This window comes from Heteronotia binoei, chromosome 11 (genome assembly GCF_032191835.1).
Source record: "Heteronotia binoei isolate CCM8104 ecotype False Entrance Well chromosome 11, APGP_CSIRO_Hbin_v1, whole genome shotgun sequence".
In the NCBI taxonomy this organism is placed as follows: Eukaryota; Metazoa; Chordata; class Lepidosauria; order Squamata; family Gekkonidae; genus Heteronotia; species Heteronotia binoei.
The window spans coordinates 10935452-10951143 of NC_083233.1; the positions used below are offsets into that span (position 1 = coordinate 10935452).

General features: G+C 47.8%; 1 protein-coding gene across 1 annotated transcript in view; it reads right to left on the minus strand.

The window, feature by feature from the left end:
- Positions 1-15692, minus strand: part of ALG13 (ALG13 UDP-N-acetylglucosaminyltransferase subunit) — a 132258-nt gene that overhangs the window by 92750 nt on the left and 23816 nt on the right. The window contains exons 9-10 of the mRNA XM_060249109.1: positions 5216-5542; positions 1997-2080 (exon numbers count right to left, since the gene is read on the minus strand). Of these exons, the coding sequence (XP_060105092.1) occupies positions 1997-2080; positions 5216-5542 (411 nt within the window). The remainder of the gene's footprint in view (positions 1-1996; positions 2081-5215; positions 5543-15692) is intronic.

Genomic DNA, 15692 nt, shown 5'->3' on the forward strand with positions numbered 1-15692 from the left:
TTGTTCCAGATGGAGTGGCATTCACACTCCTGAAGAATCGGGACCACAGCCCAGGAGTACCCTCTTTAAATTGGGCTGTCACTTCGGAGAGTTTAAAGCCATGCAGGGTGGGAAGGTCTGGGGGGAGGGGGGGCGGAAATTATGCAGTAATTAGATTCTTTTTCAACCCCAACTTTTTAAAAACTGATATAACAACATAAAATGCATGATTCATTACTTAACACATAAAATTGTATTATTTGGCATATTTATGGAATGTGAAAATGTAAATGTCAGTTTCCTATAAGAAAAATTGTACATAGAAACAGCACTTGAGAATGAGTGGTGAACTGCAGCATCTTATGCCACCATAGTATATCTATCTTCATTTTTGCCATACGACAGGCAGAAAACAAAATTAAAAATGAATGTAGAAATTCTGCAGTAAATCAAAGAAAGTACTATTTGAGCATAAACGTTTACGTGTATTCAGTGGGTAGAACCACCAGCATATTAGGTAATTATTAAACTGAACAACAAATTCTTTAACATGTTATTAAACAAACTATAACATACTCACTGTTGCCAAAATTATTTACAGGTAGACAAATATTTTTGAAAATGTTTTATACATCTACAGTACACATAAAGATTAACTATAACTAATGCTGTCAGTTATCTTATATACAAAATATTCATGCTACACATTTTCAGTAAACTCTTGTCTTTCATTCACTTCAAAAAGACAAACATGAATCACTGGGAGTTTTTTTTTCTTTAGAGTTTTAATGCTATACATTTTCAGTATCAAAAACTTTGTCTTAAACAGCATTTCACTTAAAGAGAAAATATATCACAGAAGTTTTTTTAAAATATATTTTTATTTTGCCATTTAAGGGGATACAGAATTGAAAGAAGGTGCAAAGAAAAGGCATAGAGTGTCATTTGTTAGACACATTTTAAGGCCATTGCTTAATATGAAAATATAGCATGACAAGTCACACTGTAGTAAAACAATCTATACTTCCACATAATATATTTTAATTGTTTCCTATCTGTAGGACTAAATAAGAAGGCATGCGCAGGGGACCACTTTTACCTTTTTTTAAGCAAGGAACAAAAAAGGAGGAAAAAACGTATTTCTCAACTTTATGTTTTACACTGTCATGTAATAACTAATAGATATACAGCCATAAAAAGTTAAAGAGAATAACTACAGAAATGTTCTATAATTTTAACTATCAATCAATTTAAATCTCTTAATATTGCATCTCCTCTCACCTGGCAGAGGAGACACCTTAATCACAGAAGTTATTTTTAAAATGCCCCAAAACTTCCCAATCTGTCCACTGGAAAAAACAGGGGGGAGGGGGTTGTATCCTTTGGTGAAAAAATGTTTTCCCCTGTTCTCTCCCCCCCCCCTCCCCCTATGCCTTCACATCTCTATTCAAATGAGGCATCAAGACTTCCATACAAATGTTTTCAAGAATATGTTTATTGTTTCAATGTGGCTGATTCTGTCTACACTATGCTATAATGCATATTATGATAACATGTTATTTAAGAGTTATTTAACATGTTATTTTCAATGTTATAAACTGTAACTTGATATCCAAATATGCCACTAGTCCTACAGCAACAAGACAGTTTCCGTCCAGATAATGCACTACCTTATATGTATTGTATAATTTGTTTTCCGCTTTCAGCATTTATTTTTTCCTGTTTTCTCATATGACAAAAGCTAAGATATGTGAGCAGCAGATCATAGCACACCACTTTGCTGAATTCTTGATTGACAGGGGGCAGCCATAGCCTGCATCAGCTTCCAAGTGAGACAGCCTCCCCCTTGATTTGCATTGGGGGGTAGGGGATACAAGATTATGGCCATACATTTAAGTAAAAATTAAGCAAAGATTATCACTATACAGAGACAGGTCGGGGGGGGGGGGAGAGGTTTGTACCCCAATTGCCAAGTCTATACACATTCGAGTTTTGTACCACATACATATATACTTACAGATTCAAAGTTAGATTGGTTTTTCCGCAGGAATGAAACACAAGCTTGCCTGACGGCCATATGATGAATCTGGCAAGCATATACCTAAACAAAAATTAAAATTCTTTACAAACTTGAACAGCAATTCTATGCATTTACTCTGAGTAAGAAGTCTTAGAGGGTTAGCTCTGCAGCCCAATCCCATGAATGAAGTAATCTGCAAACTCAGAGGAGCTCACTTCCAAGTAGGCATGTATAGGGCCATGGCTCTAATTTGCAAACCACTGTCTTCTGTTTTCCTCAAGTTTCTCATAAAAAGAAACAACCACTGTGCAGAGAAGACAGAGAAAATAAATTATGCACTATATATGTCACCTACAAGTAGAGAAGAAGCCAGGTTTCTTTGGCTTAAGGAATCCTGCTTGGTTTAAAAAAGCAAAAACAGGAAAGAGACCCTCTGCTGGAAACGCAGGCCCTCACCCCGTTCCTGAAAACACCCCATGCTTCAGAGCCAACTGGAGAATAGATGACCTTGGGCAGCAGGCTTCTCCATGTTTACAGGCAGCCCCCACCCAACCTAAAACAACTTCTTACCAATCATAAGAACCACCTGCCCGAAGATCAGACCCTGCAGCACACCCAGAGGCCAAGTCTGTCCCCATATCCACTCAGCCAGTGATATTACAGGCTTTAATTACACCAGCTACACCACCCTGAGCATATCTAGCATCCTCCATCCTATGCAATAGGCCATTACGCATCAACCGTTCCCTTCTGCTCTTGACATAAGACAAACAGGGATGTCTTAATGCAAAAGAATCCACAGACTTTTAATCTGATATACAAAATGGCAATTAATCAGAAGCTGGTCACTCCTTCATCAATGAAACTTCAAAGGGAGATTCCAGCGTGAAAGTGCTAAATCAGAATTCACTAAATCCAATACTGTCTTTCAAGACATTAAGACTTGTGATCCCTCCCCATTACAGGTACAGACCAGTTTTACTAACCTAGGGAGACTGTCAATTACAGCTCTTGTAAAGGGTCTCTGTATTTTCCTTGATTGCTTCTCACCCTGTATTTCATTGCTCTTTAATTCTACTATTTACATTCCCCCCCTTTTTGTTTTTTTTCAGAAAGACTTAACTACCTTGCAAGGATCCATACAGTGCTTCTGGCAGATTGGGGTCTATTCCACATGAGTTCATATTAGAATAAAATCTTGTTAAGTCACCACAAGAGCCTTATTTATTTTTGCCCAAAGACAAACATGGCTACTGTTCTGGGGATAGAACACAACAGTACCCTTTTGCAAGCTTACCTGGAAGCAAGTCCCTCTAATCTCTGTTAAATACATTTCTGACAGTCTTAATGACTGAATGACTAGAACCTGGCTACTGCCTCCCGCTAAAGTCAGTGGGACCAATGTTCCCTCTAAGCTGCAGTATCTTGTGAACAAAAATTCTACTTTGGGAGTGACTGGGATTAAAGTTATGAGCTACTGGCATTAAAGTTGTGAACTACTGCATAAATGAGTGTTTTCGGGGGTTATCCTTCCTGAACTAAGACAAAAGGTGTGGGCCGGAGGCTAAAAATCTATGCACTAGCTCAAGCTAACTCAGCTTAAAGGGAACACTGAGTGGGACATACTTCTCACTGGGTTTTGGATAAAGATGAATGAAACTTTTCCCAGTGACTTATTATTCCGTTTACCTACACTCTGCATTAAAAATGTTGGCTTTCACTTTCTATTTAACAAGAAACGGTGCTGGCAGGCAAAATCTCAACAGGGTTCCAGTGCCCTGCATATAAATGCTCCAAGTAGGAAGCCCCCACCCCACACAGAACTTTTCAAGGGAGAGCTTACCCTACCAGCTGCCCCTCAGAAATAGTCCTCAAGGCCAAGCGTGTCAGTTCAAAGTGATTTACATGTGGAGACCCAAAACTGTGCCCCTAAACCAGTAATTTCTTATGTCTGCAACGCTCTCAAAACCAACTCGAAGGTTTCTGCAAAAAGCCAGAGCACACAACAGAAGTGTAGGGAACAAGCACAGTAGCTTTGTAATTCTTACCTTGCTTTTGTGGGGATATAGTCAGGATGAAAGGGCCGCTACTTGGATCTAACCGCAGTCAACGGCAGCTAACATTTTTGTCCTAGAAAATTGTTGAGTCAAATGCCCTGCGTTCAAATCTCTCCTGCCACAGACGAAACTACCTTATATCAATAGATTCAGGGGAGCAGCCATGTTGGTCTAAAGCGGCAGAACGAAGTTTGAGCCCAGAAGCACCTTCAAGACCATCAAAGTTTTATTCTGGGTCTAAGCTTCCGCGTGTATGTTGGTCTTAAAGGTGCCACTGGACTCGAGCTTTGTTCTGCCCTTTTGGATCAGACCACTGCTCTAGCAGCGTTAGAAGTGACAGACAGTGGCTCTCCAGGGCCTCAGCATCTTTCACATCTCCTACTGCCAGGTCTTTGAACAGGTGCTGGGGATTGGACCTGCGGCCTCCCAAATGCTGCTCTCTCACTGAGCTCTCCTCCTCCACCATGAGCTTTAAAAACAACCTTAACGTAACTCAACTCTTGGCCATCAGCTCTTCAGTGCATGGTGACCAGCCTCACACAGCTGCAGTCAACACGATGCTGCATGTGAAAAACTCCTGTGCAAGAGTGATACTGCTGATAACTACATTCTCCCAAGTGACCTGCTCTAGAATTTGCTTTCAAAAAGGCTTGCGTGTTTAAGGGGGCCAAGCACATTCAACCCAGGCTGCAGCTAGAGCGAGTCCCTTCGAAGAGGCTGAGCGTCCAGGCTGGGAGACAAAAAAAAGTCCCTCGTTCAAATCTCACCTGCTCCAATCTCACTGGACGTGTCTAAGCGCAAGCTCTGCTCTCCGCTCGCTGAGCCCGGGGCGCCAGCCTACCTTGCAGCAGCGTTGTAAGGACAGCAAAGCAACACACCCTTCCGAGCGGGCTGGGCGCTTCTGCCTCTCCCTTCCCTGCTAACTTGGGCATCCCCTGGAGCGAAGCCACCCCGGGCAGGAAGCGAGGCTGCAAAGAAGGGGGCAAGCGACCCCCTCCCTGAAGCCTGGCCTCGCTGCTCTCTCTTTTGCCCCAGGGAGGAGGAGTCAGCTGGGGGGCAGCAGGGGGGGGGGGGTGGCCCAAGACGCCCCCCACTCCAAAGAGCCAGGGCAGGGGGGAAAAGGCTTGCAAAGAGGAAGGTGGGGGGGGGTCACTTTTACCTGCTCGGAAACGGCGCGAAAGAGGCACGAGGCGTCTTTGGCCGTGAGCTTGCGATAGAGCCCCAGGCTGCCCAGGTACTCGTCCATGGTCACCTCGCTCAGGGACTTCTGCCCGAAGTACTTCTTCCAGCCTTTCTGCATCGTGGGGGAGAGAGAAGGGAAAGCGGCCCCCCAACCCCCCGCTCGGCTTCCCTTCGGCTCGGCGACGACGCCCAGCAGCAGCAGCAGCAGCAGCAGGAGGCAGCCCGGCTGCGCCTCGAGCGCTTCACACCTGGGCGCGCGAGCCTCCGCCTGGAGAGGGGCCGCAGCGCGCAGGCGCGGGCCGAGGGGAGGGGGAGGCGGGGGAGCCCCGAGGAGGAGGAGGAGGCGGGGCCGGGCGGAGCGCGGGAGGGGGCCTGGCGCCACGCTGGCGCGCCACCCCCGCTGAGAGGGCGACGGGGAGAGGCCTTCCTCCTGCAGACGGCGCCCAGAGCGCCCTCAGGGGCCCAGCCAGGCCACCGACGGGGCCCCCACTCCAGAATCATAGTTGGGAGGGACCTCCAGGGTCATCTGGTCCAACCCCCTGCACAAGGCAGGGAACTCACAACCCCCCCCCCCCCCTAAATTCACAGGGTCTTCATTGCTGTCAGATGGCCATCTAGCCTCTGTTGGGAAACCTCCAAGGAGGGAGAGCCCACCACCTCCCAAGGAGGAAGCCTGTTCCACTGAGGAATCGCTCTAACGGTCAGGAAGTTCTTCCTAAGAATCATAGAGTTGGGAGGGACCTCCAGGGTCATCTGGTCCAACCCCCTGCACAAGGCAGGGAACTCACAAACGCCTCCCCCCCTATATTCACAGGGTCTTCGTTGCTGTCAGATGGCCATCTAGCCTCTGTTGGGAAACGTCCAAGGAAGGGGAGCCCACCACCTCCCAAGGAGGAAGCCTGTTCCACTGAGGAATCGCTCTAACGGTGAGGAAGTTCTTCCTAAGAGAATCATAGAGTTGGGAGGGACCTCCAGGGTCATCTAGTCCAACCCCCTGCACAATGCAGGGAACTCACAAACACCTCCCCCCCTAAATTCACAGGGTCTTCATCGCTGTCAGATGGCCATCTAGCCTCTGTTGGGAAACGTCCAAGGAAGGGGAGCCCACCACCTCCCGAGGAAGCCTGTTCCGCTGAGGAATCGCTCTAACGGTCAGGAAGTTCTTCCAAAGAGAATCACAGAGTTGGGAGGGACCTCCAGGGTCATCTGGTCCAACCCCCTGCACAAGGCAGGGAACTCACAAACACCTCCCCCCCCCTAAATTCACAGGGTCTTCATTGCTGTCAGATGGCCACCTAGCCTCTGTTGGGAAACTTCCAAGGAAGGAGAGCCCACCACCTCCCAAGGAGGAAGCCTGTTCCACTGAGGAATCGCTCTAACGGTCAGGAAGTTCTTCCTAAGAGAATCATAGAGTTGGGAGGGACCTCCAGGGTCATCTAGTCCAACCCGCTGCACAAGGCAGGAAACTCACAAACGCCTCCCCCCCTAAATTCACAGGGTCTTCATTGCTGTCAGATGGCCATCTAGCCTCTGTTGGGAAACGTCCAAGGAAGGGGAGCCCACCACCTCCCGAGGAAGCCTGTTCCACTGAGGAATCGCTCTAACGGTCAGGAAGTTCTTCCTAAGAGAATCATAGAGTTGGGAGGGACCTCCAGGGTCATCTAGTCCAACCCCCTGCACAATGCAGGGAACTCACAAACGCCTCCCCCCCTAAATTCACAGGGTCTTCATTGCTATCAGATGGCCATCTAGCCTCTATTGGGAAACCTCCAAGGAGGGAGAGCCCACCACCTTCCAAGGAGGAAGCCTGTTCCACTGAGGAACCGCTCTAACGGTCAGGAAGTTCTTCCTAAGAGAATCATAGAGTTGGGAGGGACCTCCAGGGTCATCTGGTCCAACCCGCTGCACAAGGCAGGGAACTCACAAACGCCTCCCCCCCTAAATTCACAGGGTCTTCATTGCTGTCAGATGGCCACCTAGCCTCTGTTGGGAAACTTCCAAGGAAGGAGAGCCCACCACCTCCCAAGGAGGAAGCCTGTTCCACTGAGGAATCGCTCTAACGGTCAGGAAGTTCTTCCTAAGAGAATCATAGAGTTGGGAGGGACCTCCAGGGTCATCTGGTCCAACCCCCTGCACAATGCAGGGAACTCACAAACGCCTCCCCCCCTAAATTCACAGGGTCTTCATTACTGTCAGATGGCCACCTAGCCTCTGTTGGGAAACTTCCAAGGAAGGAGAGCCCACCACCTCCCAAGGAGGAAGCCTGTTCCACTGAGGAATCACTCTAACGGTCAGGAAGTTCTTCCTAAGAGAATCATAGAGTTGGGAGGGACCTCCAGGGTCATCTAGTCCAACCCCCTGCACAAGGCAGGAAACTCACAAACGCCTCCCCCCCTAAATTCACAGGGTCTTCATTGCTGTCAGATGGCCATCTAGCCTCTCTTGGGAAACCTCCAAGGAAGGAGAGCCCACCACCTCCCAAGGAGGAAGCCTGTTCCACTGAGGAATCGCTCTAACGGTCAGGAAGTTCTTCCTAAGAGAATCATAGAGTTGGGAGGGACCTCCAGGGTCATCTGGTCCAACCCCCTGCACAATGCAGGGAACTCACAAACGCCTCCCCCTCTAAATTCACAGGGTCTTCATTGCTGTCAGATGGCCATCCAGCTTCTGTTTCAAAACCTCCAAGGAAGGAGAGCCCACCACCTCCCGAGGAAGCCTGTTCCACTGAGGAACTGCTCTAACAGTCAGGAAGTTCTTCCTAATGTTGAGCCAGAAACTCTTTTGATTTAATTTCAACCCATTGGTTCTGGTCCTACCTTCCGGGGTCGCAGAAAACAATTCCACAACATCCTCTAGATGACAGCCCTTCAAGTACTTGAAGATGGTGATCATATCACCTCTCAGCTGCCTCCTCTCCAGGCTAAACATCCCCAGCTCCTTCAACCTTTCCTCATAGGATATGCAGGGATTGAGAAGGTAAAGAAGTACTTTTCTCCCTTTCTCACAATACCGGAACTCCTCGGCATTCAATGGAATTGCTGAGCAGTTGGGTTAGAGTAGATAAAACGAAGTCCTTCTTCACCCAAAGAGTGATGAACACATGGGATTCACTGCCACGGAACGTGGCGGCAGCTGCAAGCATAGCCAGCTTCAAAAGGGGATTGGATAAGCATCTGGAGCAGAGGTCCATCAGTGGCTATTAGCCACAGTGTCTTTTTGGAACTCTCTGTCTGGGGCAGTGATGCTCTGTATTCTTGGTGTTTATGGGGGCAACAGTGGGAGGGCTTCTAGTGTCCTGGCCCCACTGGTGGACCTCCTGATGGTGCCTGGGTTTTTGCCACTGTGTGACACAGAGTATTCGACTGGATGGGTCATTGGCTTTTCTTACGTTCTTGTGTTCAGAAACTCTGCTCTTGTCCCCTTCAGCACCAAGAATGCAGCATCACTGCCTCAGGTGGAACAATCCAGGTGGCTAGCCCTGTTAGTCTGAAGTAATAGAACAAAGTAGGAGTTCAGGAGCACCTTTAAGACCAGCCAAGTTTTATTCAGAATGGAAGCTTTGGGTGTTTTAACAATTTATTAATAACGTATGGTTACAGTAGTTAATTGTCTCTTTTCTATACTAACCCATATGGTATTTCAACCCCCCCCTCCCTCCAATATTTGACTTCCCCGAAGTTATAAATTTAAGTTCAATTATAAAGGTACCACTAACCAATCAAAGTTCAATATTTTTCTTCTCTCATTACTACTAAAAAATTGTCCAATGACTTTTTATATTCCATTCTTTCTCCATATATCTTTTACATTTCTTCCACTCCTTTTTGAATATATCTAGATCATAGCCTTTTAAAGTTTTAGTTAATTTGTCCATCTCACTCCACGATAAAACTTTCACAATCCAGTCCCATTTCTCTGGTATTTTTCCCGGTTTCCACAGCTGCGCATACAATGTCCTAGCAGCTGAGAGCAAGTACCAAATTAAAGTCCTGTCTTCCTTTGGAAATTTTTTTCTAATTGTAATCCAAGCAAAAAAGTCTCTGCAGTTTTCTTGAAGTCATAACCCAAAATTTTGGAGATTTCTTGTTGTATCATCTTCCAATACTCTTTCGCTTTTTCACAAGTCCACCACATGTGGAAAAAAAGAACCTTCGTGTTTTCTACATTTCCAACACAGAATGGAAGCTTTGGAATGCATGCAGACTTCTTCAGATGAAGGAATGGGGTACAGTGAGCAGAGTTACATATAGCTGGTGGGCAGTGGTTAAGCATGCAAAATGAACCATCCTATGTACCATACAAAAGCTGACATTCTGAATAAAACTTGGTTGGTCTTAAAGGTGCTACTGGACTTCAGGCAGAATGCTCCATCTGTACCTTGTGGCTAGTAGCCACTGATGAACTTTTACAAAGGCAGAGGAAACATTTCGGGGTGGGTGGGGATGGAATGTAAGGATATCTGTCATCCCCAGAGACCGCTACACACTGCTCTGGTGGAGGACACCCACTTTGGTGGCTTTACTGGCTTGTCCTACTCGTCTTCTGCCAACCTCGAGGTGGGGCCTGGAGATCTTGTGGCGTTACGGCTGTCCCCATTAGAGCACAATGCTCAGCACTCGGCCATCCATCCATCCCCACGCACACACTGGTGTCGGTCGGCCTTGCCAATGACGGCAGCTTGTCGACTCCTCCTGTGCCAGCCGTGGGCAGGTTTATTTTGTGCCTTGTACCTTGTCGATGGCCTCCTGAGCCTCCAGGCAGAAATTCCACCCAACAACATTCTCCACTTGATTGTTCAACTCCTGGACAGTTCACTGCTGAACATATCAACTGAATCTGTTTCAAATTATTGGCCGTATACAGTTGCTAAAACGTTGGCAGACTTGGATAGCCCAGCCTAGCCTGAGCTTGAAAACTGAGCAGGATTGGCTGCGGTTAGTCTTTTGCATGGGAAACCTCCAAGGAACTCCAAAGCTGTCGTGCAGAAGCAGGCAATGGCAAGCCACCTCTGGATGCCTCTTGCCTAGAAAGCCCTTCAGGGTTGCCATAAATCAGCTGTGATTTGATGGCTCTTCCCACCACCAACCACGTGTAAGGGAAGGTTACACTTATTGATCCTTTCAATAAATGTGGTTGCCGTTTTGTGAAACTAATGCCAGCACAGTTGTTCAAGATATGGAACCTAGATTTTGGAGCAGATACCCGTATAGCTGTAGTCATGCGAAATGGTCGAGTTTTGAGTAGTGTGCTCTCCTATTATGCAAGGCGAAGCACCAAAATCATAAAGATTGAATTGTTTTCTGAGATGACATGCAGTTTTCAAGATGGGTAGCTGTGTTAGTCTGTCTGTAGCAATAGTGAAGAGCGAGAGTCCATCAGGACCTTGAAGACTAGCAAAATTTGTGGCAGGGGAGGAGCTTTCGTGAGTCACGGCTCACTTCTTCAGACCCCTAAAGCAACCCAAGGGGAGGAACACACTCTTAGATTTTTAATGTGTGAAAGATGGGGCAACGGCAGAGTAAACGAAGGCAGAGGAAAGGTCTCCATGGCACATACAAGGAAGGAGATACTTGAGCAGAGGTCTTTGCTATGAGGATTAATTAAGCTGTTGAAAGCATGTTGCAGTTTTCATCCAGACAATGGCAGGAAGTCCTCCTGCATTCATTTGCTTTGCAAAAGCCCAGTCCCCACCCACTGACTTGAAAGCTAAGGCACAATTTTGACTTTTGATTGAAGACCTAGCAGAGATTGTGTGGCTGTTCAGAGTGCATCCCAACAGCTGTGTGTAGGAAATGGCAGGTACTGCACTGCATGGCACAAGAGTTGTACACATCCTCTCTAGAGCACATAGGTATAAATTCATGTGCATGAACACTAGCCTGTCATGTCACACACAGCAGCTGCTGGGACCAGCGCAGTTCTTTAAGGTGTCAAAGGAATCGGTATTTTCTTCTTGTTACAACAGGCCAACGTGTAGCCCACTTGGGGGGGTGGGGGAGAGCCAATACCAGTCAGAATACTGTCCTCAGCACCTGAAGAAAATATCTTTGAGTCTGCAAGGGGTAAATAAAGCTTTCATGTAGAGGTGGCACCTAAAAGGTGAGGGGGGGGGGGCAGGAGTTTGAGAAAAGACAGCTTGCCATGTTTCCATTTTAAAATCTAGGACAGACAAATAGCGCATCCCATAATCCCCGGCCTACGAAAAGTTACACTTCATGAAAAAATAAAGATAGCCTGACACGTTTCCCATTTTGATAACCAGGTAGAGAGGCAAATGCCTCTTAATCCTAAAATCCTATTGAACCGCCGTGCATCAAAAGTGACTCCCAAGTAAGCCCTGCTGAATACAGTGACACACACACACCCCAGTATGTTTTGGACTTTAGCCCTGCTGTTGATTCTCTGTATCTCCAGGGAAGGAGGTCCCACCCGGTTCCATATTGCTTGCTGGCTCCCAGGTGGGTTCGCTAACAGGCTTCCCCTCCCTTTCCTTGGACAGCAGCTTCATCAGGTGCTCCAGCTTATCTGCTGCTGCGAAGAACTTCAGCTGTTGGTGCCTCCCAAATCAGACAGCTGCTAACGGCCTGGGAGGGGGCCAGCCGGGGCAGGGGGTGGGAGGGGGAAAGGAGGGATCTTGGCTGGCTCACCACTCCATGCCACAGCTGCGGCCCTCCCCCCAGCCAACAATTAACTTTCTGGGGGGGTCGTTTCTGTGGCTCTTATCCCAAAACCATGCCCTTTGAACTCTGTTGTGATTGATCTGGAAGACCACCCTCTTGAATCCATAGGAACCATGTTGGAACCTTTAAGATCAACCAAGTTTTGTTCTAGGTATAAGCTTTTGTGTGCGTGCACATATGTGCTTAGGCCTAGAATTAAACTTCGTTGGTCTTAAAGGCGCCGCTGGACTGATAACTTTGTTCTGCTGCTTCAGACAAATACCTTGAATCCATATGATTACTATACAACGGATAGACTCAGGCTGGGGAGGACTGAGGTGGAATCTACATGGCCTTGAAGCTCACTGGACGATCTCGGTGCTCCTCCTACTCGCAGGCTTCTTGCCATGCTAAAATACCAAGATAAAACGCTGCCATCCCTCCTGCAAATGACCTCACCTGGCTTAGGTCCCCTTAATGGCAACAGGAGGTTGAAATATCAGCAGGTGCTGTTGGGCTGTCCACCAAGCTCTGGGGTTAATGGAGTAATTGCAGGAACAGTGGGTGTGGGAATATGGTCAGCTCTAATTGTGACTCAGTCTGCCCCCCACCCCCCGCTCCCACTTTAGCAAGCACCAGAATCAAAGGGTTATCCTAGAAGAGATCCCCTCCAAAAGGGTTTGCGTGCCTTCAGCAGCTGTGTGGCTCAGGAAGCTGCTCGATACTAGAGCTGGTGGCTTGAACGGATGGTCTTGGTTTCAATGCCGGCAAGCGATTGGATTCATCAAGGGGAGGGACGGTGGCTCAGTGGTAGAGCATCTGCTTGGGAAGCAGAAGGTCCCAGGTTCAATCCCTGGCATCTCCAAAAAAGGGTCCAGGCAAATAGGCGTGAAAAACCTCAGCTTGAGACCCTGGAGAGCAGGGGAGGGACGGTGGCTCAGTGGTAGAGCATCTGCTTGGGAAGCAGAAGGTCCCAGGTTCAATCCCCGGCATCTCCAGAAAAGGGTCCAGGCAAATAGGTGTGAAAAGCCTCAGCTTGAGACCCTGGAGAGCAGGGGAGGGATGGTGGCTCAGTGGTAGAGCATCTGCTTGGGAAGCAGAAGGTCCCAGGTTCAATCCCCAGCATCTCCAAAAAAAGGGTCCAGGCAAATAGGTGTGAAAAACCTCAGCTTGAGACCCTGGAGAGCAGGGGAGGGATGGTGGCTCAGTGGTAGAGCATCTGCTTGGGAAGCAGAAGGTCCCAGGTTCGATCCCTGGCATCTCCAAAAAAGGGTCCAGGCAAATAGGCGTGAAAAACCTCAGCTTGAGACCCTGGAGAGCAGGGGAGGGACGGTGGCTCAGTGGTAGAGCATCTGCTTGGGAAGCAGAAGGCCCCAGGTTCAATCCCTGGCATCTCCAGAAAAGGGTCCAGGCAAATAGGTGTGAAAAGCCTCAGCTTGAGACCCTGGAGAGCCGCTGCCAGTCTGAGAAGACAATACTGACATTGATGGACCAAAGGTCTGATTCAGTATAAGGCAGCTTCATATGTTCATCAGCCGTCTTTGGATTAAGGTGGACCACTTGTTGAGACGTTTGGAGACAGAAGCGGATCTCAACGACTGTTCTTTGGATTGGCATAAATGACTCCTTGTCACGGGTGTGGCAATGTGACCTGTGGGGTTCCATGGGCCTTGGCTCAGTTGCCTGTGCCATTTCAGTTTTGCATAAAAGCCCTTGGGAGAAATTAGTGGCTTTGGATTTGGCTGTCACCAACGTCCTGGGCGAGGGCTGGTTTCAGGCTTTGATGGGCCCTGGAGAGAGAGGGATCAGGCCTGTTCCTGTCAGGACCCTTGCTCCTACCTCTCTTCCTGCCCGCAACTTCCTGTGCATCCTTCCCATGCCTACTCATGGCTCCTCCCATAGCCCCCTGCGGGCCCTTGCCTCAACGACACTGGGAGGGTAACTGCTGTGACCATCCCCATCCACACCTTTGGGTAGTGCCGGGCAGCCCAGGTAGCTAGGAGAGCAGGAAGTGGAGTGCTTGAGGGACGGGCATGCAGGCAGGTAGCACCAAAAGTAACAAAAGGCCCAAGAAGACACCTTGGGGCATGTTTGCTGTTGGCATTTCTGGGCTCTTTGTGAATTCTAGAGTTTAAAAACAATTAAAGGTTCTGGCTAGAGGAGCTAATATTGGTCTTTTATACACCGGTGATCTCCCTCACTTTTACTGCCCATCTCTGTCACATTTTCTTTTTTCATTCTGCATTCCCTCCCCTCTCATCCCATATCTGTCAGGTTTTACTTTTAATTCTGCATTGATTTTCACCCCTTAAGTTTGCTTTCTGATTGCTGTTTCCCCGGTTTTTTAGAGTGGTTTCATTCAGATTTTTCCTTTGCTTCACTTCCAAAGCCAAAGGGTATTCAAAAGCAAACCGATTCCCCCCCCATCTTTTCCCACCCCTCAGAAGCTACTCCCCCACCCACATCAAGGTCGTTGCTCCTCCCGCTCTGCACCTTCCGTCTGCCATCTCCGCCCCCCCCCCTTCACTGGTGCTTGCTTGTAAAGTTTTGTTTTTTAAAAACAGGCGGGATGAATTTAATGATAGAACTTTATCAGTAAACTTGGATATCTGGGGGTGAGGTTTACTGAACCTGGAGCGGGGGGATGTTCTTGACTGGGGCTCTGCTGGTTTAAACTGAACTTCCCTAACAGAGCCCCCCCCCCCCCCAGGAGCTGAATTCTCCCCACAAGATCAGCTCCTAGGCAGTCTCTGTTGGGCAGTCTAAAAACCCATCACTCTTTTCCAACAGCCATACAGCAGCTACAGGGAATGTTATTTTAAAGATCCAGGGGAGCCCTTTTTGTCTTGGAACTGCTGCGGGGCGGGGAGGGGAGCGAGAGCTTCTGAGAATCATCACAGTTGACTTCTTGACAAACAAGAATGTGTCTTTCATTTATTATATTTTTATTTAGTCTATTCATTCCGACTTTTCTACCCAAGGGCGAGCCATAATTAACATGACATTCAGTCACATATAACGTCGCCAGCTCCTGGTTGGGAAATACCTGGAGATTTTTGGGGTGGAGCCTGAGGAGGCTGGAGTTTGGGGAGGGGAGGGACTTCAGTGCAATAGAGTCCACCCTCCAAAGCAGCCATTTTCTCTAAGTAAACTGATCTCTGTCACCTGGAGATCAGCTGTAATCTCAGGAGATCTCCAGCCATCACCTGGAGGTTGACAAAAGGGGAAGAAACACAGAAAGCTGGAGACCAGGGGAAAACCGTGCTGAAAGTGTTAAATCTGCCAACGCATATAACTGTTACTCACAAGAAATACTAGTTTGTTATGCTTATTTTTGTTTACTCCGAAAAATTGATCACTTTGCACTTATATCATGAAAGTACATACACAGAAATATACACTACATGTCTGAAGATACATGAGCACATCTCACAGAGGTCTGAGAGGAGCGGAACAGAGCACAGCAGCTCTCATAGCTGAGACAGCTGGAGAAGTTGCTGAGAATTTGAGTTTTGAAATACTTCATTCTGAGGTTTGTGGGACGGCCTAAAATTCTGAGTTGTGATAGCTGGGGAACTGCTCTTTGTTTGGTTGAGTGGGCTAAAGGTGAAAGAGATTGAGAGTGATTGCTGCTGATTGCTTAGGAGTGCCTTTGCTCCACCCTCTTTGCATTTTAAGCTGCTTTTGGCCTGTGGCTCTTCGCCTAGGGGCTCTCTAACGACCAGGAACCCAGATCCCTTATATATATATATTGGAATGCCAGCAGGGGGGTGTGGGCTTTCCAGTGTTTTGCAC